We start from the raw sequence: 22,104 nt of genomic DNA on the forward strand, positions 1-22,104 counted from the left end.
TTTATCTCCTTGGCTCGGGGGCCACATAAGTCCATTCCCTCTGATGACCAGAGGGGCGCCCAGCGGCAAAGAGTGTGTGCTGTGAGCCTGGAAGCCCTGAGTGCAAATGTCACCTCAGCTGTGAGCTCAGCATGGATGTGCAAAACGGGGGTAGTGCTGGTCAGTACAAACACAGGCAGGAGGGGAATCTGCAGAGGCACCGTCTGCTTCTTCTTCTTCTTAAGATCTTAGGAAAGTGAAATTCAGAAAAAGGAAGGCATTCCTGTAGCTGGAAGGGGAGGAGTCACTCTCGCAAAGTGCACCATGCCCAAGCCGACCGGCACAGAGAGGGCTCTGTTTAGAAAGCTGCTTTGCTTCGCCTCAGAGAGCCGGTTGGTATTACATCACCTCAGGCCCAGTTCAGTTATTAGTTGAGTGCAGACACTTCCTGGTCTGTTTGCAACACACGCCGAAGGTCTTGCAGAAAGTCAGGGGGGCCTGAGGAACATCGCCTGCCAGCTTGGCCATGGCCCTGGTGGAGACCATCCGCCTCTGGAGCGAGGGTGTCTCTGCGGCAGATCGCAAGGACTGGGCCGGCGCCCTGGCCGCCTTCACTGCCGTTCAGAAGCCTTCTTCCAAAATCTGCTTTAACATCGGCTGCATCCACCTGATCATGGGGAATTTGGAGGAGGCCCAGCAGGTAAAGTGGACAAGTCTTAATATTGTGCAGGGTTTTTTAAAAACCCTAACCAACTGGTGGGTGGCTGCTGTAGCTGAGGACGTATTGAAAGAACTTTCAGGGAGAGGGATTTGCACAAAGCCAGCAGAGAACAAAGTAAAGTTTCACATTTTTTATTACAGCAGTTCTGAGTTGCAAATGATTTAACTGGCAAGTGACGACTTTCTGTGCTAAAAACAGCTGGGTATTCTTCTACATAATTACACCAGATAAGAATTTAGGATTGTACTGGTTTTGGCTATAGGTTTTTCAAGACAAACGAGCAAATAAACAAACCTCCTCTGCATGTAGTAAGCTAGCAGATCAGGGGCGAAGGTTTAGTGTCGCTGTCTCCTTGATTTGTTAATTTTCTGCTCGCAGGGATGGGTGACCTGGGGCTAGTCATTTTATCTCAGCCTAACCTATGTCACAGGGTTGTTGCAAAAACTAAATCGTGGGAGGTGGTGGTAAAGATAGAATCCTGTACACTTTGAGCAAAGGGCATAATATAAATATAATTATAATTATTATGATGCATATTAAACACTACATTGTGATTTGAACAGTGAAAGAGTACTATATAAAGATGATTGATTAAATATTATATTATTATGAGCCAAACTGTTACACCATTCAACCACTTTGCCAGAAGTTCCTAGAACTAGCGACGGGCTCAGGCCCAGCTTGGCGGCCAGAGGAATTGTACAGGGCCAGTGAAACCACAAAAGCTGCAGTTGTAAAGTTCACCAATTGTTCAGAAGCTGAAGAGTGGAGCAGTGCGTAATAATAGCCTTGCACCCACCAGCCAGCGCTGTAAAAGTGAGCTGCAGCAGATATTTCAAATCTAATAGTGAAATAGGAAATGGCATAAGAGGATGTACATTGCAGGGTCATGTCACAGGTTTGACTCAGGATGACTGGCTAGTTCAGGTCCTCAGTGCATTTTTGAACTGCCTACCCAAACACAGCCAACACTCTTGCAGAGTTGCTTGGTTTTTGATTTCCAGAGCAATCCTGCCCTGCTGGGGGCAGAGCAATAACAGGGAGAGCTAGAAACTTGAGGGTCCCGGGTGGAACCTGGCAGGTGGTGAGTAGAGGCTGCAGGTCACTGATCTTGCCGACTCCAGTGTTGGATTCCCGTCGGGAACACTTTGTGTGACAGAAATCATGCTTATGTCTCCATAACGTCTGCTTCCTTCAGGCTCTTACCAGAAGCATTAACAATGACAAACACTTAGCAGTGGCCTACTTCCACCGAGGATCCGTGGCCTACCAGATGGAAATGTGAGTTGTCGTTATTATTTTCTATCCTGGCTCTTCCTCTCAAAGGAGCCCTGGGCAGCAAAAAACAAAGCAGAAGCAAAGCGGAAGAAACCAAATACAGTTAAAAATAAAAACATTTTAGTAGTTAAAAAAAATAAAACTAGGGGATGGTGACTCTGCTTGCTGCGCTCCCCAACCTCACCTGCCCCATTGCCAACTGCCCTTCCCCCACAAATGACCAAATCTCCCTCCTGCTCCATTTCTCTCACAGCTCAGCCCCAACTCCGTCTACCTTTAAAGCTCGCTGCAGGTGTGTTCAGTGGAGGGGGTGCCCTTCACAGTACCTGCCTCCTCAGTTCACACCTCACCTGGTCTGCTTGCTCCCTGGCTGCAGTTCCTTATGCTGGAGCTATTGTGACCACCGACTGGCAGCCACATGAACTGCCGCACGACAACAGCCTTACCCAGGAGTCGGCAAAATATTTTAGCCATGCGCTGGTCCACTGTCCCTCAGACCTTGTGGCGGGCTATGGAAGCAGCATCGGGGCAGGGGGGGAGCTGGAAGAAGAGGCAAGGGGGCAAGTAGTCCCCCCCCCCCAGCCGCTGTGCTTACCTTCCCAGGCGCTGCCACCACTTCTGCTTCTGCTTCTCGTCTGCTCCGCTCTCTGGCCCACAGGAGCACCAGGGCGGCAGCAGCGGAGGGAAGATGAGCGGCGCGAAAGGGCTGGCTCCGGAGAGGGGCTGCTTAAAATGGGGCTCAGCCCAGCCCCTTCCTCCTCTAGGCAGGGCGGGGAGAGGCCAGGAGGGAGGAGGTGCCGCCATGGTGTGTAAATGGCGCAGAAAAAAGGTGCAGCCTGATTGAACAGAATCCCCACACCGATCCACAGACAGTTTGCGGGCCGGATCCTGAAGGCAATTGGACCAGATCCGGCCCGTGGGCCTTAGTTTGCCGACCCTTGGCATTACCCTTTTATGTACATAGGAAGACATAATGTAATATAATACCCTACAAGAGAGCTTTCCAAATTGGGTGTTGCGACACATTAGTGTGTCGACTGCAGTGTGTAGGTGTGTTGCACAAACACTCCCCGCACTCCTCACAGGGCTAGAAAGGGGTTAGTTTAACCTCCAGTTTGCTAGTAAAACTGAATTACTGTGTTGCAAAATGATCCATATTTAAAAAGTGTGTCACCAACATGAAAAGTTTGGAAAGCTCTGCCCTACAAGGTTAATGGGACAGTTTATGATTTTTTTTTTTACGTATCATCTTTATTAAATTTTCTTTTTAATATACATCATAATTGTCATTTTCCATCCAATACACATAAACCAATAAAAAATACTTGAGTGTTGGAAATTACATGAATTTATATAATAAAGTAAGTTACGAAGACTTCCCTCCCCACAAACATGATGTTCATCAGTTCAGACAGTTCCCGCTAGTCACATCCACGCCATACATTTAAAGCACTCTTAGACCATCTAAACAGTCATGGCTTCTCCCAAAGTATCCTGGGAATTGCAGTTTGTTAAGGATGGTGACCTTTGGAGCTATAATTCCCAGCACCCTTGGCAAACTACCGTTCCCAGAATTCTCCATGACTCTTAAAGTGATATAATAATAATAAGTAATAAGTAATAATAAGTAATAAGTAATAATAAGTGAAATAATAATGGGTTGCAATAACCCAAAATCTGGACCGAGAGAACCTGTATAAATTATGCGTCTCAGACACATTTGCCTATATATTCTTATGTTGTGCAATTTATTCTGTTCTCTGTCAGATTTACATAAATTATACTTTTATATGAATAGATAAATAATAATATTACTTATGTAGTAGTAGTAGTAGTAATTTAGTGCCATTGATGTACATGGTGACTTACAAAGTATGGAAGGCAAGATCTCCCCTTAGGAACTTATAATCTAAAATTTGACACAAAGAAAAGAACAGCAGAAGAGGAAGGAGGCTGGAGAAGAAATGTAATTATTTCAGTTATTTGTAGTTAGTGAACGGTAGGTTTTGTCAGACGTTGCTCAAACGCTTTTAAATCTGCCTTCCCTTCTGTGAGGGCTAGAAACTTCCTGTGACTTTTTAAAGAAAAAATGGGAGTGGGGAGGAAGAAAACTTAGATTCTCACTTTTGTGATTGGTTCTAAGCTCTGAGTTTTCTGTGCTTGCATGAAGTTGGTGAAGACTCACACAGTTACATTTGACAGATTTCCTGGCAGTGCTCTCAGTTCCTGAGGGTGGCTCCAAAATGCAAGAGAGAGGATCAAAGACAGCTGTAGAGAAAAACCCTGGAAGGAAAAAGAGAGAGCTGTATAACTAGAAATGGTTCCCAACATGTTTCAATGAAGCTCTTTATCAAGGGAAATCTGTAACATACAAACCAAAACAAAATTATGCACTCTAAAAAGATGCTAAGTTACATACTCTGAAAAGACAGCAGCCCAGAATACAAAACCATACCCAACAAATTCAGAGCGAGCAGCGGGAGCGCACCCCGCCGCAGGGATTCGAACCGCCGACCTTTCGATCGGCAAGCCCTAGGCGCTGAGGCTTTTACCCACAGCGCCACCCGCGTCCCCTGTTTAAATATTAACTATATACAAAAAATTGATTCATAAAAACCTTTAATACTCAATATCACAATCACAGAAAAACTGTAACTTAGAAAAATGCATAGAAACCTCCTTTAGAGCACGCCCTACGATGTGAATAAAAAGGAATGATTAGAACAATTGTCTTCGAATGGACGAAAGCACTTCTGAGGATCGTCAAAATATCCTGCCATTTTGTTTGCCCCAGAAGTACTTACTCTCCTTCCTCGCTTTCCAGGTATGAGTCAGCCATTAATGACTTGAAAGAGGCATTTGCTCAGCTGCGGGGGAACAACCTAATAGACTACAAGATCCTAGGCCTGCAGTTTAGGTTGTTTGCCTGTGAGGTAAGTTTGGGGTTTGAGAAATACCACGGGAAGCAGCCAACTGGCTCAGTGGACGATGCCTCAATTTTAGCATATTGCCATCTAAGCTTACTTGCTTTTTTAAATCAGTTATTTTATTTGTGTCTTTCCTTTTTCCAATGAGCTCAACCCTGCGAGAGTCCCAGCCCAAAGACAAGCGTTTGGAAGCTTATTTCTTCACTGGCAAAGCACTAGGTTACATCAGCTCCCAAAGGCTCTCACACACAACCTGCCATCTAGCTGCTTAGGCAATCCGCCTCTACAGCCCTGTGCTCTGATCCAGACAATTGGAGCAACAGCGTGACAACGCCCCTTTCAGCTTACTTACATGGACTTTTCTGCTGTGGTGCGCTCAAGCACACGACAACAACTCCTGAGCGGCAGCTCTAGTTACCCCTTCTTGCATGGAGACAGCGGAGGGGAGGATGGGGAGAGATTCCGAAAGGCGTGATTCTCTGTGACCAACTTCCACCACTGAGACTCCCTCACACCTCCTTTCCCCTCATCTCTGGCTACCCTGTCTCTCCCCTTTGACTCTCCTCTACCACTGGCCCTGGCACCTGCTTCACAGGCGGCTCAGAACCCCACAAATTGCTCATCCCTTCCCCTGGATCATCCCTCCCCTGCCTGCACATCCCCCCACTCCTCAGGCTCTTGCCCATCCCTGACATTGAGGCAGGTAACCGTGAGTGAAAGTCCAGGCTCTGGACTGGTGTTGTATTTGACAAATACTGTTCTCACTCTGGGTGAGAGACCACCCCAAAGGCATCTTGTTAGCTTCAGGAATTTGAACCCAGGTCCTCTCAGCAGGCTACCTGCTGCTCCATCCAAGGAAATGTGATTAGGTTCAGACTCTTATTCTCTGGCACTTCTGCCCCTTTTCCCAACAGGTGTTATACAACACAGCCCTTGCCCATTCCAAGCTGGAGGACTGGAAGAAGGCTGAGGAGCATCTGGCCAGGGCAATGAAACTGAAGAGCGAAGCCCGTCACAGCAAGATTGACAGGGCCATGGAATCCATCTTGGTAAGAAAATGGAGGAAACGGCAATCAATTAGCCCTCAGCTCAAAATACTAAGGCTTTGTAACTTTAGAGGTGGTGCATTGTGTGACCGTTCTATTTAAGAATGTAGCAATGCATCACTTTGCTCTGGAGATCAAGAAACAGCTTCTGAAACTTGCATTTGAACCCTGAGACCTGGCAATCCCATCAAGATATGTATATGCACGTTGTTGGGGGAAATAGTTGTGCAGAAGTGAGGGAAAGCTGTGTTTTGAAATTTTGTCTACTGTACTATTGTTTAAAGTTGCATAGGAATCCAGCCTTCCTTTGTATTTTATTGTTAGAATAATGACTATAACAGTGTTCCTCAATCTAGTACCTTCCAGATTTTGCAGTAACTCCTACCGCCATCAGCTTCCGCCAGCATGGGCAATTGTCAGGGAAGATGAGAATTGTAGTTCAACCACATCTGGAGAGCACCAGGTTGGGGAAGGCTGGGCTATGGGATGGCCCTCATTATCCTATGTGTAACAAGCATGGTACACAAATATCGGACAACGCATGCTGGATTATTATGCCATGTTTTTTAGCAGATAGCCTTGGAAAATGGTGAAGTGATTGACTTTTGTGTGTGTGTGTGTGTTGCAGAAGCAAAGATTCTTTCAGCCCTTTGTGATTCCTGAAGGGAAGTTGTTTCGGCCAAATGAGAAGCAAGTGGCACAGCTGGAGAAGAAAGATTACTTAGGGAAATCTATGGTAGGAAGTTAATCTATGGCAGAAGTGGAATTACCGAGCAAATTTCACTTGTATTCCTAAAAGGTCATTCATGATAAACAGTAATAGAATTGCAGCTGTCTAGAAAAACACAACCCGGCCTGCTCTGGTACCTTTAACCCTAGTTTGATATGCAGCAAGTGAAGCTTCTCGTAGTATGAAGAGAGCCACAACCAAGTCCCTGTGAAAGAAACAGCTACAGAGGCTGCCTGAAACGTCAGCAACTAACTGGCGCCATAATTTTATAATACAATATTTTTAAAAAGCACACCACAATAATAAATAAATAACGCTTTCAGATAAGAATCCTCCTTTTACTATTCAATTCAAAGAGCGTGTGCAAGTTTTTAAATTATTATTTTATTGTGTTGTTCAAATAAGCAGACCTCCACTTGCCCCATGGGATTTCCCTCTCCTTTCCGTCCTGCTAGTGTCCAGATCAAGGTACGTAATTGCACTTCTCTATTGTGCCTTGCTCAGGCCACACCTGGAGTTCTGTGCCCAGTTCTGGGCACCACAAATCAAGGAGGATATTGGCAAGCTGGAACGTGTGCAGAGGAGGGCAACCAAGATGATTAAGGGTTTGGAAACCAAACCTTATGAGGAACAGTTGAGGAAGCTGGGTATGTTTAGCCTGGAAAAGAGGAAACTGAGAGGAGATATGAAAGCCGCCTTCAAATATCTCAAGGGCTGTCATATGGAGGATGGAGCAGGCTTGTTTTCTCCTGCTGTGGAGGTTAGGCCCCAACCAATGGCTTCAAGATACAAGAAAGAAGATTCCGACTAAGAACTTGCTAACAGTAAGAGCTGTTTGACTGTGGAACAGACTCCCTCAGAAGGCGGTGGACTCTCCTTCACAGGAAGTTTTTAAGCAGAGGTTGGGTGACTATCTGCCATAGATGCTTTAGTTGAAATTCCTGCATTGCAGGGGGTTGAACTAGATGACCCTCGGGGTCCCTTCCAACTCTACAGTTCTATGAATTCAGCTTATTGGCAAGGAATGCCAGGATCAAATAAAACTTCAGTGAGTCCCCAACAGAGAAATAGGGAACCCTGCCAATAATTACTTTTATCTATATAGTGCTGAAGATGTAGCACTCAGGAGGTTAATATGAGCAGCCTAGCAGAAAACTGGATTAAGAGAGCATAAACCACTTGACATTACCAGTGTGAATAAAGCTATTAAGCATGTTCCTCCTTCTAACTCCAGGTTGTGGCTTCTGTGGTTGACAATGATGAGTTTTCAGGCTTTGCGCCTCTTCAGCCTCAGGTAAGACAGAGGACTTTTCTATGACAGAACTTGATGCACTTCCCCCCAAACCAGCTTCAATCTGAATTGAGAAAAAGAATGACCTGGATGTGATTTAAGCTGTAATGTATCCTCAGTCTTACCATCAATGAACTGGAGGCAGCAGCACTGGGAAAGATCCCTGATCAAGTTTTCAGGCGGAGAGGCAGGCAGCGCATGCCACACACACTCCAGCAAGCATTGGGTGTGTGCCTGTGTTGCTCAGCTGTGTTGCTCTGTGGTGCATGCAAGCACTGCTGCTCTGCAGCATTTGTCTGAGTGGGCAGAAAGTGGTTGCCAGGCAGAGTAGTAAGTGTCAATGCACCACCTAAACTACTAGCCTGCTGCCCTTGAGATGCAGTGGGAGGTGCCGTCCTGCTGCCAGTGTTGAAGTAAGATTCAGCTGCCAGTCCAGCCAGCTTCTGTACAAGGAATGGGAGGATGCCATCTTGTCTCTTGCCTCAGGCAGCAGAACGTCTTGAGCTGGCCTTGGTAGCCATGACAAGACTCCCAACCCCACTCTAGTCTGAAACACTTGCATCTCTCTTCAGGCCAGATAGATTCTGAACACAGGGCCTGACTTCAAAGTTAACTTTGGCGGCTAACAGATTGAGGTTGAATCCTGACAAGACAGAAGTACTGTTTTTGGGGGACAGGGAGCGGGTTGGTGTGGGGGATTCCCTGGCCTTGAATGGGGTAACTGTGCCCCTGAAGGACCAGGTGCGCAGCCTGGGAGTCATTTTGGACTCACAGCTGTCCATGGAGGCGCAGGTTAACTCTGTGTCCAGGGCAGCTGTCTACCAGCTCCACCTGGTACGCAGGCTAAGACCCTACCTGCCCGTGAACTGTCTCGCCAGAGTGGTGCATGCTCTAGTTATCTCCCGCTTGGACTCCTGCAACGCGCTCTACGTGGGGCTACCTTTGAAGGTGACCCGGAAACTGCAATTAATCCAGAATGCGGCAGCTAGACTGGTGACTGGGAGTGGCCGCCGGGACCACATAACACTGGTTCTGAGAGATCTGCATTGGCTCCCAGTACGTTTCCGAGCACGATTCAAAGTGTTGGTGCTGACCTTTAAAGCCCTAAACGGCCTCGGTCCTGTATACCTGAAGGAGCGTCTCCACCCCCATCGTTCAGCCCGGACACTGGGATCCAGCGCCGAGGGCCTTCTGGCGGTTCCCTCATTGCGAGAAGTGAGGCTACAGGGAACCAGACAGAGGGCCTTCTCGGTAGTGGCGCCCGCCCTGTGGAACGCCCTCCCATCAGATGTCAAAGAGATAAATAATTACCTGACATTCAGAAGACATCTTAAGGCAGCCCTGTTCAGGGAAGTTTTTAATATGTAACGCTGTACTGTTTTTAACACTGATTGGGAGCCGCCCAGAGTGGCTGGGGAAACTCAGCCAGATGGGCGGGGTATAAATAATAAATTATTATTATTATTATTATTAACTGCAGTATAGAGGAGAGGTTAATGCTAAAATATGTTGCTTGCAGACATCAGAACCACCTCCCAGACCAAAATCACCAGAAGCCCTCAGGTAAGATCAATAAACTGCAGGGAACCCCAGCATTCAGTAGCTCCCATTGGTCTAGAAAGTGATTCATAGGAGATTCTGCTCTCCTATGACTAGATAAGGAATAGAGAAATAAACCCAAAAATCTGTTTAGAACTGAGTACAGCACCATGAAGTCTGGATGTCTTCATTATGGGTATATGGGTGGTATCTGACAAAATATTTTCGTTAGCACAAGGATTTCCACTTCTGTAATGGAACTTCCTTTCCCTCTCCTCTTCCTGTGTGTCCCTCACACCCTCCCCAACTCTGCAGCAGAGGGTGGATTGAACCACCATAATCAATTTAGGGGGCACATGGGAGATGCGTGGGGAGAAAAGAGGGAGGGGAAGTTCTGTTGCACAGCCAAAAGTTATTGTTCTCAGACAACTACTTGATTGGATACTGACCTATGAACCTACACCCTCTTAACAGAAACACATTTTATCCTCCCACCCTTTTTTTGCTTCATTATGGAAAAAAAAGGAAATAAAACATTCCAAACGAGCAAACACATAGTGATATGAAATACAACTTTTGAAATACAATAGTCTATGCTTGGGATGTTTGCACAAACTATTCCACTTAGGATTTGCTGTTTAATACAGGCTGTTTCAACAATATAAATAGGTGACCTCTGGGCACATGTGCATAATAAAAGAAAGCAGCCACCGGACTATTTCCCCACACATCTAGCTCACTGGTGGGATGGTTTTTGCACTCATCCCATTGCACGCCCAGTGACTTGGATGTGCACTAAAGCAATCAGTTGTTGTTGTTGATGATGAAACTGTCAGCTGATTTGTCATGCAGGGCCCTGCAAGGAGAACCTCACAGAGTCCTGTACGAATTCATACCAGAAACAGCAGCGGAACTTGAAGTCCTTCCTGGAAACATTGTTTTTGTCTTGAAGAAAGCGAAAGACAACTGGGCTACTGTTGTCTTTAATGGGAAGGTATAAGGCCAGCAAGGGTAATTCTACAGAGAACACCTGCACTGTTGTTCCATTGGCATGAACTGTTGGTACCATTTTGGGGTTGCATTCTAGTTGTCTTGAACTAAACAGTAGATAGCTGTCTACTCAGGATTTACTGCAGGGGGTGAAAAACCACATGTGCACTAGGTGGCACTCTTGAGCTACATCAGATATAGGGGCTCAGCATAGTGACACGTAGTCTAAAGTGCTTGAAGTTCAGAATGTGCTGTGGGCTTGAGTTCTGATGTGGACTAATTCTTCTGAGACAGAATAGTACCATCCCATAGGGTTGTCTCCTGCCCAGCTCTGCTCCTAGACCCCATGTAAAGGAGACATACCTTATTGGATCCAATACATGGTAGCATAGTTGCAGGTGGGTTTGCATGTTCATATTTGGGCTGTTTTCTGCTGTACAGTACAACACTTGATAAAGGGTCTGGAAACCAAGCCTTATGAGGAACAGTTGAGAGAACTGGGTATGTTTAGCCTGCTAAAGAGACCAAGAGGAGATATGATAACCATAATATCTGAAGGGCTGTCACATGAAAGATGGAGCAAGCTTGTTTTCTCTTGCTGCAGAGGCTAGGACCTGAATCAATGGATTTAAGTTACAAGAAAGGTGATTCCGACTAAACATCAGGAAGAGCTGTTCAACAGTGGAACAGGCTGTCATGAGAGATGGTGGACTCTCCCTCCTTGGAGGTTTTTAAGCAGAGGTGGAATGGTCATCTGTCATGGATGCTTTAGTTGAGATTTCTGAATCTAGATGTCCCTCAGGATCTCTTCCAACTATACAATTCTTTGATTCCCCATAGTAGTGAAGCACTACACAAAAATTAGGTAAAAGATCAGAAGGGAGTATGAGAAGTTGCCCTGAGATGAAAGAAACTGAGACCTGCCCCCCCCCCAGCCACCTCTCAGCACCTGCAGGCAACTTTTCAAGTAAAGCAACCTGCTTAGGCCTAGTGGAGTGAATCAGCGAAGTTAAAATGCTGCCATTCAAAATCTGGAGATTAGAATCTGGAGGGGGTGACAGAGCCCCCTGTGTGCAGTCTTGGAGTCTTTTCTTTGCCCACAATGTACAACTCTGACACCACCCTGCCTCCTAGCAATATCTTGCTTTTGCTTTTCGTACAGCAAGGGATCATACCCTGCAACTTCCTAGAGCCAATGGGAATGAAATTCTCTTCAGGCCAGGTAAGAGAATAAGTATTAATTCTTAGGGCAAAACTTGACATGATAATTTATACAAGGCTGCTTGCCAAAAATGGGAGTGTGTGTTTGGTTCCCCTCTCCCCCTCCGTAACCCTAGCCCTATTCACCCATGTGCCAACATCACCAGCATTCTGTGTTTCGCTGACAAAGATGTCAGGTAGGGAAATGGCTACTCTTGTAACATTAGTGGACGGGTAAGGTGTCTTGAATATTACGGATGAAGATACACACCACTCATTTCCACTTATCCTATGTCTATTTCCACTTTTGCTGTTACGACCAGGACACTTTGCTTTACAGTCCATATATTATTTGGTCTAATCTCTTGTTATTATTCTGGATAGAAAAGTAAGTCTGGGAATATAGACATTTAATTTCACATTTATAAAACAACCTATACATCTTAAATTATAAAACACTAAAGAAATAAGGCAAACATACAAAATCATCACAGGAGCAAATATAAAGTACAGGGAACAGATAATCCTGGATAATGCTACAGAGGAAATATTCTGAATTGTCAATAATAAGACCATTATATTTAATATTTTTCTTTCCCTGCTTGTAAAACCCACAGGCAAAGGAAAGCATCTAGGAAGATAATAACTTGCCCAAGAACAGCTGAGATTTGAACTCAGGACAGTGAGGGTCAAATGATCGCCTGCTCACATGGTCTCTTTTTGAAGGAATGGCAGGAGTACAATGTGTGTGACTGGATTATGCATGTCAAACTTCTTCTCAGAACCCAATAGGCAGGATCTAATATAAGCTCATTTGCAGGCTCCTGGAATAGTTAACTGGATAACTTGTTGGTGAACGATTAGGCAAGGTTTCAAGTTTAAAACTCTTCCATCAAGTTAAACACTTTCTGTCTGTGGAATATTACAGAGTTACTCCAAATCTTGCCTGTTCTTTCGTTTCCAACAGAGGGGCTGCCTTGTGTATTTTGCATTACTTATTTCTGTGATTGATGCAGCAACTGCACCAGGCACCGGGTGCCTGACAGTCACGCTTGTTTCCATTTCATACAGCAAGGAATTGGTGCAGATGTTGACATCCCTCCTCCACCCAGCTTTGCTGCCCCAGATTGCCCTGAGAGGTGTCCCTCAGGTAAGTAAGAGTGACAGACAGTGAATCCTTTCTAAGGTCCAATGCATATATGACAGTAGCTCTGTTTGGCATGCTGCACAAGTATAAAGACTACACAGAAAGAGGGGGAGCAGGGACAAATGTACTAAGCTCTTCCCTCTCTCCCCATCACTTTGCCCATCACTCTTTATGAGTTGGAGTGAAAGTGAAGTTTCTGAAGTGGGGAGCCTTCTCTGCATGATTTAGAACACCAATTTTGTATGGTTCTAAATCACGCTGAGAGCAACAGCCACTGCCTGTGTACCACCCAAGAACATTTTTTTTTGTTATTCCCTGCTCACAAAACTGCTCTTCTTTTTCTTCCAGATGAGGAAAGAGCACCACAGGTAAATGACCACCTTGCAGTGTGAGCTTCTGGACATGGGACACAAGCCTAAGACTTTGTGTGATGTATTGATGCATAACTGAACCAAAACAAATTGAGGCAGGGCTGGGGCTGGGGAGCTCTCACACTCTGCATTTGAACATGGCCAACTGGAAACCTAAGGGCCCCAAAGTTTTGATTTCGATTTTGATAGTTCAGTGTTCATATGTAATAAATAACAACAACAACAATTTCCAACAAATTATAAAACCATCATAAAATATCACAATTAAAAACTCCCCTATACAAGGCTGCCTTTGGATGTCTTCAAAAAATCAGATAGTTGTTTACTTGTTTGACATCTGATGGGAGGACATTCCAGAGGGCAGGCACCACTACTGAGAAGGCCCTCTGCTTGCTTCCTGTAACCACACTTCTTGCAATGAAGGCCCTTAGAGCTGGACCTCAGTGTCCGGGTTGAACGATGGGGGTAGAGACACTCCTTCAGGTATACTGGGCCGAAGCTTTTGTATTGATAAACAAATGGCATACAAAGAAATAGCTCTTGCAGTTACCCTTGGTTTTGTAGCCCAGCCACGCATCCTTTAACCATGCCAATTTTCCTTGAAGTCAAAATTTAAAATAAAAACCTTAGGGATTACCAGTCAACTAACTTTGATTTCACAGAGAGCCAGTGTGGTGTAGTGGTTAAGAGCGGTAGTCTCCTAATCTGGGGAACCGGGTTCGCGTCTCCGCTCCTCCACCTGCAGCTGCTGGGTGACCTTGGGCCACTCACACTTCTCTGAAGTCTCTCAGCCCCACTCACCTCACAGAGTGTTTGTTGTGGGGGAGGAAGGGAAAGGAGAATGTGAGCCGCTTTGAGACTCCTTAAAGGGAGTGAAAGGCGGGATATCAAATCCAAACTCTTCTTCTTCACTGATGTTCTAGATCCATTTAAGTTGGCTTTCAAGCCTGATTTGTCATCCTGTAGGATGATCTTTGCCATGAGAGAGAGTGGGAAAGACAAGCCTGTTGATTCTCTCGGACCTCTCCATGGCTTGTCATACGAGGATATCCCTCTGGGCTGTAATATTCATGTTGGAGGTCACTTTCTGCAGTGGTTCTGCTCCTTGGAGGACCAGCTACAGAAGGTATAGCTGTGGGCTTGGTGATCAACAAGTCCCTCCCTTTCCCCATCCAGTAATTATGCTTTGGGGTCCTACAGGGTTCTGTTCTATCACCCATGCCCTTTAACAGCTACCTGAAACCACTGGAAGAGGTAATCCAGAGTTTGAGATGTCACCAAGATGTGAGTGACACCAAGTGTTCTCTCTCTTTCATCAAACTCAGGTCTGGCACAGGGTGTGCTAAATCAGTACCTAGGCACAGTAACGGACTAGTTGAGGCTCACTAAACTGTGGCTCAGCCCAGACTAGATGGATGTTTGTGGGTGGTATTCAATTTGTTCTAATGGGGTTTGTTACTCCCCCAGCCCCCAAAAGCAGGGATAGGGAGCCTGTGTTCCTCCAGATGTTGTTGGGACTACAGTTACCATTACCCCTGACTGAGGCTGAAGGGATTTGCGGGGGTCATAGGTTCTCCAGTCTTGCACTAAAGGGTCATGTTTGCCACCCAGAGGTGCTTTTTAACCCAGCAGTGTGATTAGAGGCCCCAGTGACCTCTGAACACATTTTAGCAGCTTAGAGTGATATGCGACCTACCTGGACAGAGAGAGTCTTGTTTCCATTATCCATGTTCTGGTGATCTTTGCTGTGTGTCTATGAGGCAGAAGGCCTTTTTGGTAGGAACACACTGACTGTGAGATGCTCCCCTGGTGCCTACTTCCTGGTTTTTTGGGCTGAGCTGAGAAGCTTTTTGCTTTTACTGGCCCTTAGTTATACTGATTTTGCTACTTCCTTTTTTAGTCTTTGCTTTTATGGGCTATCATTGTAATAGCATGAGCTCCCCATAGAATTTTGCAATTGGATGGTGTTGTAAAGATTGTAAATAAATAACAAGTTGCCTCTGAGCATATACAGACTTTAGATTTTTAAAGGACAAGGATTCCATCCCATGGCAGAGTTCCTAGTACATCACCATTTGCTTCAGAAATTAAGCACTCTTTCCCTTCTGCTGAACAGGATCCTGAGAACACATTTCAACTTATTTTTGAAAAATTAAAAGACCAAGGCACTCCTGTACCATTTCCCTCCCCCTACAGTTCATTGGCCTGGACACCCCCTACATTGTCAAAGTGCATTACAAATACACCATAGCCCTGCAAGGGAGCCCTGAGATGTCCTACTGCAGCCTCTTGGAGAAAGTGTGCCTGAAGCTGGGACTCTCACCCCAGCACACGAAACTGAGGTAGGAGATGCGCCCTGGCCTCCCTTTGCCAAATCCACCTCGACTGAGGAGAGAGGGATGCTTCTGTATTCACTTGTTTCTGCCGTCTGTTGTTCAGCTACCGACCTACAGACAGCAAGGAACTGGTGCTGCTCAGTGAGGATAGCAGGATGGAGACCGTGTGGAGTCATGCCAGGGACAAGTGCTTGACATTGTGGTGCAGCAGTGAGCAGGTAGGCAATACTGGAGCAGAAGGCATTCTGTCACCAGTCTCTGCCCACTTCCCCAAAATATTTCAGAGCCCTTTGCTGAAAGTCCAGCTTCTATTTATTAACTCTTGTTAACCAGAATAGCAAAATGTGCAGGTGTTTTCCTGCTCAGTCACTCAGAAAGAAGCCCTGTTTCCTTCTTTCTTCCTGCAATCTGGCCTACGAGAACACTGGCAATGGGATAATTGACAAGCACTTTAATATTTATAATTGGGTTTTTTTATTTAAAAAAACCCATTCACTTTAATTAAACATTGCTTATATTTAGCTTTTTATAGTTTTGAATTGACTTGATGGCATCAGTGATGTTGGTGGATAAATATTTGAAAATATCCGAGTCTATTGATTGGAAGAGATAGAACTGCAGCATAGCTTTCATTTTTGTCCCCCAACTTTGCCCACAGTGGAGTGTGTACCAAGTGTAATCTTGGAAACCTGGGTTCAAATCAAACTAAGTTCACTTCATGGCCATTGCCAACTTGATTCTCAGCCTAACCTTTGAGGGCAAAGCAAAAAAAGAAAAGGGGGAAAAAAGTGTGTGTGTGAAAATAAACCTGTGTATACCCCCTGCAAAAGTACTAAAAATCACCTTTGCCTTACCTCTTCCCTTGCTTGCCATCACCCTGCCTTCATTGAATAAAACACTCACAGCTCAGGGTGGAAAAAGCATCCAAAGTACATGCATGAAAACTACACACAGATCCAAAATTGCTGAATGGGCATGTCCAGTTGAACTTTTGATTTCTACTGAACTGCAGGCATTTTGGAAAGAAGTTGCCATCTGGCATGGCAGGAAGTTTCTATTTAATACAAGCCTAAAACTGCTGCCTTGGTCTTGCACAATTAGCTGCATGGTTCTTTGGATCCCAGTCATTAGGCAAAAGCATACAACTCTAAAGCACAAGTTTTATTTTCTTGATCTGACATTTGTATTTCCAAGGGGCAGAATAGTCCTGGATATAAATCTCAAGAGATTTCCAAAGCCATCAGTAAAAATTAGCTCCTATCTGGTGGCCAGCATTCCAGGAATATTCTGGAATCTACAGCTTGTGTGTGGAAGAAATTGAAAACAGACCATTCCCTCAATAAGCTGGCCTCAATAAGTGTGAACCTATAGAGGTTTGGTGCGCATTTTGCACAGCAAAGGACCAGGAGATGGCAAGGTTGGTAGAAGTGTTCTGCTGAGCTGTTTGCTCGCCTCTTTCCCAGTACACAACTCATCTTTCCCCTTGCCCATACAATTGCGACTAAGGCGGGATACATGGAAGTGAGAGGAGGCTTGCACATAAAATATATAAAATTAAGAGTGGAATTGTATTTGAATAGCATATTCATAAGTGGGTTTGAGGTTTTGGAGTTCTCTTCTAAGCTCTGATCTGCATTGTAAAATTAGGGAATCTTAGGGCAGGGAGTCTTAGAACTGGCTCATATCATAGTTACAAACAACCCCAAGAAAACAAATTTGTTCCAGTAATTCCCAAACTCCTAGAAGCTGTCAGCATATGACAGTGGCCATACCCCAGGGAACAGCTTTGACCGGCTGGCTAAACCAGATGAGGGTAGCCTATCAAACCCTCGGCAAGTTAGGGACTTCGCTTGCATGCCATTTCTGCGTGTGCTGTAGAGGGAAATGAGAGGCAGATGGGGCTCATTCACCTGCGAAGGTAGTCCATCAGATCCTCACCTCTGCTGCCTTGTGGGACATCTTTGGGGGAAGAAAAGGCTAAGGAGTAAACCCTACACAAATCCAGAGTATCTAAGATGGTTGGGTGGCGCCTTGTCTGCCTCCTTCCAGCAACTCTTGCAGCCAAGCTGGTGTCAAAGATATTGCTCTGCTTTCCTTTGGACCACGTCAGCAAGGCCAAGAGAGTGGTCTTGTCGTCTGGACAGCCCAGGATCTCCAGACACACTGCCCAGGCTTTGGAGAGGTCACTTTGCTGTTGCTAACTCAGCAGTTTGACTTCACCCCTGGAGACACAATCCATTGTTTCTCAAGACAGATGGATTTTTCTGCACAGTTCATTGCTCTGGACTTGGGACCTTTCCTGTCAGATGCCCCTGCAGGTGGGTAAATCCGCTGCACACAACTTGATATTTTGATCACTCCCAACACGGCATTACCTGAATGCCCAGAACAGAGTGTCATACAGAAACATAGTGGGCAGGCTTCTCTGATAGGAGGTAGCTCTCTCTTGCCCATTGTAAACACAGCCCTTCCTGCTTAGAAGGGATGGAATTGTGCCTCAGACACCTGATGTTTCCAAACCATTTGCCCCAACCCCTCTAAAAAAAGTTCAGGACTCTGCTGAACTTCAGCATACAAACATGATATCCACGTGAAAACATGAGAGAAGAGGCCTAATACTGGCTCTGTGAATGACTTAATTTCTGTTAATCCTGATGAAGATTTTCCAGTTGCAGGTGCAAGATTAACTGAAAATCTTGCATTTTTACAGCAGTATTAGATAGATATGAAGAACGTGGGAGGCTTGTTTGTTTTTTTAATGTACTGCTAATTAAGGAAATGGCTAAAGAGATGTTTGAACTGGCTGTTTCTTACACCAGGCAGGCAAAGACAATCTAAATATGGAAGATGGAAAGGAGGCTGAGCAGAAGATAACAAAACAGACAGATGCCAAACAGGTTGTAGCACGGTATACTTATGAAGCCAGCCAGCCAGAGGACTTGGAATTCCAACAGGGGGAGACAATACTTGTTCTGGCTAAAGGTAAACTAACCCTAAATCAGAGAACCTTACTAACCATACATGGGGGATCGACCACCCTACACAATTCCTTTGTTTTAGGGACATTACGCAAAAGTTGCCACAACTCCCATCTATTGAGGATGCAAATTCAAGGATGCAAATTCATTTTCTTGACGAATCAATTCTAACCTATAATTTGCTATATTCACTGTGTTTTCTTCAAGAGTGTGAACATGCAGTACTTGAAGGCCATGACCTGTATCAGGCATGTGTATCGAGGTTTCTAAGCCCAAGAACCATGCAGAAGACCTCTTCCTTAGGATCAAGAGCTCTTTCAGAAAGTGGTGCTGGTACCACTTGCTAATCCTTCTGCCCTCCATTTTGGACCCCACCATCATCAGTAGAGCACCAGGCTGCTGAAGTCGATAACTGGCAACTATGGGCCCCTTGCATCTTCTACAATTACTACTGCCCTTCTCTTCTGGGCTCCTTCTCCTTTTTAGCTCCCATGGACCAAGAGATGCAGAATTGCCAGACTGCAACCTGGAGGTCCTGCTTCTAGCTTTAAACCATGAGATGCAGGAGGATTCTAGACATCCTGCTCTAATTCCCCCACTGGTCATCTCACTCACCTATGCTATGGTGTAGTCCCAATGCTCATGCTTGTTCCAGCAAGTACTAGAAAAAGGGCAGACACAAAGATCAGCGAAGGAATGGGGCAGGAGGTGTTGCAGCTGCATTCTCTCTTGCTACCTCGTGACCTTTAAAGAAGTGGTGTAAAACCTGTGGCCCTACAGGAGTTGGTAGATTAAACTCCCATTGGCCCCATCCAGCATGGCTATTGGCCAAGGATGGTGGGAGTTATAGTTCAGCTACGCTGCTCATGTGTTTTAAAGTAGCAAACATGATTGCTAGGCTGTAATCTGACAATTTAAGGCTGGGCATGCATGGCAGAAAAGCCAGCTGCCTCTTGCTGGGAATCAAGCTTGAACTTCTAACATTTATTAGAGAATTCACGACCATCACTGTATAACACTTTCCCACACTTCTCAATTCAATTGCGTTTTGTAGGTTGGGAAACAATCACTGATTCAATCAGCAGTCACCTGAAAGCAAATTGGCTTCCACTGGTAGGAAACAAATTCCTGCTGTCACAAAACTCCATATTCTGTTTTGGCCATTGGCATCTTATCACACAAACTATGCTGGTCAAGAGAGCTTGAGAAACCATCAAGAACACATTTAGTGGCTTGAAGCCATGAGGGTTGCTCCATGTAGAGGGGAAGAATAGCTTCACAGGCCAATGGGATGGGGAAATTGCATCTTGTTGTGGAATATATCCTATATGAAAGTTCAACCATCTTATGCTCATCTTTGCATGTCAGGAAATGGCAGAATAGAGCTCAGGACAAAACCATTATACAAGTAAGAAAATAACCATAGACACAGCAATTTGTTGCTCAGTATACTTCCTGTTCCATATGAAATTACTTATGCTAAACAGATATCCTAGTTTCACAATACCAAAGTAGATGGGTGAGTGTGCTTTTGAAAATTCTAACAGAACTTGTCTGCCTCCACCTGGATAATTCTGTGTATCATCATATTCTCCATCTGCAGATAAAATAAGAAGGGCAGTTCAAAGACTACCCACTGTTTTGATAAGGCTGTTAAGGGAACCCACTGTAAGATAGCAAAGTAGCAAAGAAGCCAAGGTACTCTTCCTCAGATGCTTCCCCAAACATCTTATTGAAGGGACTCTCTGTTCTGAAAGACATCTGAAAGCCGTTGCTGTAGAAGGTCCTTATTTTTCTGGTGTGTCAGCTATGACTTCTCAGTAAGACTTGCGGGGGAAACAACCTGTGGTTGGTTTGTTATGCTTACGTGCACCTGGACCTTGGACTTTGTAATGATCCAATAATTCTCCAAGTTATTTCTGCAACCTCATTCTTTGAGTTTTCACCTGCCATTTATGCTGCAAGTGGTTTTCTTCTAACAAGACCCCATTATTTTAATTTCAGTTTCTCTAAAGGTAGACTATATTGGCACTGGAAGCGCCAAAGAGCTCCAGACACAGTCTACTCAGTGCAGCCCTGAATGGCATTTTCAGCAACACAGCTTGAGGGAGGCAAAAAGCTGTTACTCTCAAAATAATTAGGGCTGAGAGGCAGTATTTCAGATGTTAACAGATGTAGCAATGTTAACAGATGAAGATGGTTAGTCTTAACTGTACCTACTTAACTGTACAAAAACACATACAATTATAATTCTTAGTCCTTTATGAGTATCAAGTACTAAGCAGATGATCTGGCTCTCCATTATTCCCAGTCCTTGTTCTGACATGAAAGGTATCTAGCAACAAGAGGGGTCACGGCCTCTGTACCTTCAGGAGTTGTGAAGCAACTGATAAGTGCAACTTGTCATGTTGGGATAAGAGAAGTCGTACCTTCAAAAATTCCCTCTGCTACAAAACTATGAGGCACAAGGAGATCCATTCTCCTTTACATCTTGGTTGCATTTCTCAAAGGCACTGCAGATTCTGGTTGGATTCTTTACATTCCACCTCTTCCTGATTCTTGCCCATTAATGGATTAAGTTTGTGACTCTAACACAATGTTATTTCATCTTCTAGTGAATGATGATTGGCTGGAAGGGGAGTGCAATGGAAAAGTTGGCATTTTCCCCAAGGCCTTTGTTGAAGAAGACAGCAGCCAAGATCCCAAATTTCTCTCTACAGTGTAACAAGCTCAAAACCCTACAAAGAACCAAGAGGACCCCGATGCGTTTTCCTCTGAAGGCAACTCATCCCATTAGAATACATTTAATCCATGTTCGCTGAATCTTCTAGGGATTGATTTATCTTATTTTTTGAATTTTATATTCTGCTTAATATCCATTGAGGTCTGCACTGGGTTTTTTAAAACTCATCTCCTAGCCAAATTGGTTATATGAAGAAACTGTTGAGTTGATCCTTTTATGTCCAGTCATAATAGTTACAGCAATAGCAGACATCATGGTTGTCCATTTCAGTTTCTGGAAGGGGTTCCCAGATCACAGTCTATAGAGGACATGCACACAGCTTTAAATTCTCTTAAGATGAATCACCCTTGGCTTCTGAAGTCTGTTCTGCATCCTCTTGCTGCTATAAGGGTAATACCTTATTTATCAATCAGGGCACCTTATTCAAGATGAAACAAAAGGCACAGGAGAAGCTACAAGGCCTCTCATGTCCTGCGGCCAAAGAGTTTTGGTTGTTTTCTTAACTGCATGTGTGTCTCTGGGATACAACCTGGGAATCCTAGTTAACAGTCATGAAAAGTTGGTTTACAAGAATTCAGCTTCCAGGTGATTAATAATCAGCGGTTTAATTACTCTGCAATGCCTTTCCAGAATGACAGCTACATTTTGAAATGCTTAATAAATCCTTGAAAGCCAGTAAAACTCTCAGTAACTTTTAGATGTTTGAAGTTTCCACAAAAAGCTGCAGTTCTGTCATTTTATCAATAAAACTGCATTGTTATTTAGTGTGTGTCTCTGTATTACCACTCACGACTTAAAGAAATCATGAAATAACTCCTTAGTAAAAAG

At 44.7% G+C, this 22,104-nt stretch overlaps 1 protein-coding gene and 1 long non-coding RNA gene across 2 annotated transcripts; one reads left to right on the top strand and one right to left on the bottom strand.

The window, feature by feature from the left end:
- Positions 1 to 203: 203 nt before the first annotated feature.
- Positions 204 to 21,380, top strand: NCF2 (neutrophil cytosolic factor 2). The gene is made up of 15 exons (XM_053391104.1): positions 204 to 679; positions 1,899 to 1,981; positions 4,803 to 4,911; positions 5,820 to 5,954; positions 6,580 to 6,687; positions 7,916 to 7,975; positions 9,492 to 9,535; positions 10,364 to 10,505; positions 11,664 to 11,723; positions 12,773 to 12,851; positions 13,197 to 13,216; positions 15,416 to 15,561; positions 15,659 to 15,773; positions 18,375 to 18,537; positions 21,149 to 21,380. The coding sequence occupies exons 1-15, from the start codon at positions 506 to 508 to the stop codon at positions 21,256 to 21,258; spliced, it is 1,548 nt and encodes a 515-aa protein (XP_053247079.1). The 5' UTR covers positions 204 to 505; the 3' UTR covers positions 21,259 to 21,380.
- Positions 3,184 to 4,884, bottom strand: LOC128415193 (uncharacterized). The gene is made up of 2 exons (XR_008330885.1): positions 4,783 to 4,884; positions 3,184 to 4,261 (listed from the first exon to the last, which is right to left on the bottom strand). It is a non-coding gene; the product is annotated as an uncharacterized LOC128415193 (long non-coding RNA).
- Positions 21,381 to 22,104: the final 724 nt, after the last annotated feature.

This window comes from Podarcis raffonei, chromosome 6, assembly GCF_027172205.1.
Source record: "Podarcis raffonei isolate rPodRaf1 chromosome 6, rPodRaf1.pri, whole genome shotgun sequence".
Lineage (NCBI taxonomy): Eukaryota > Metazoa > Chordata > Lepidosauria > Squamata > Lacertidae > Podarcis > Podarcis raffonei.

Excerpts from the sequence above, each read along its gene's own strand:
- NCF2 (XM_053391104.1), top strand. The coding sequence starts at position 506 with ATGGCCCTGGTGGAGACCATCCGCCTCTGGAGCGAGGGTGTCTCTGCG. Across the intron at positions 680-1,898 it reads ATTTGGAGGAGGCCCAGCAG|GCTCTTACCAGAAGCATTAA; the intron begins GTAAAGTGGACA and ends TGCTTCCTTCAG. Across the intron at positions 15,562-15,658 it reads CCCCAGCACACGAAACTGAG|CTACCGACCTACAGACAGCA; the intron begins GTAGGAGATGCG and ends TCTGTTGTTCAG.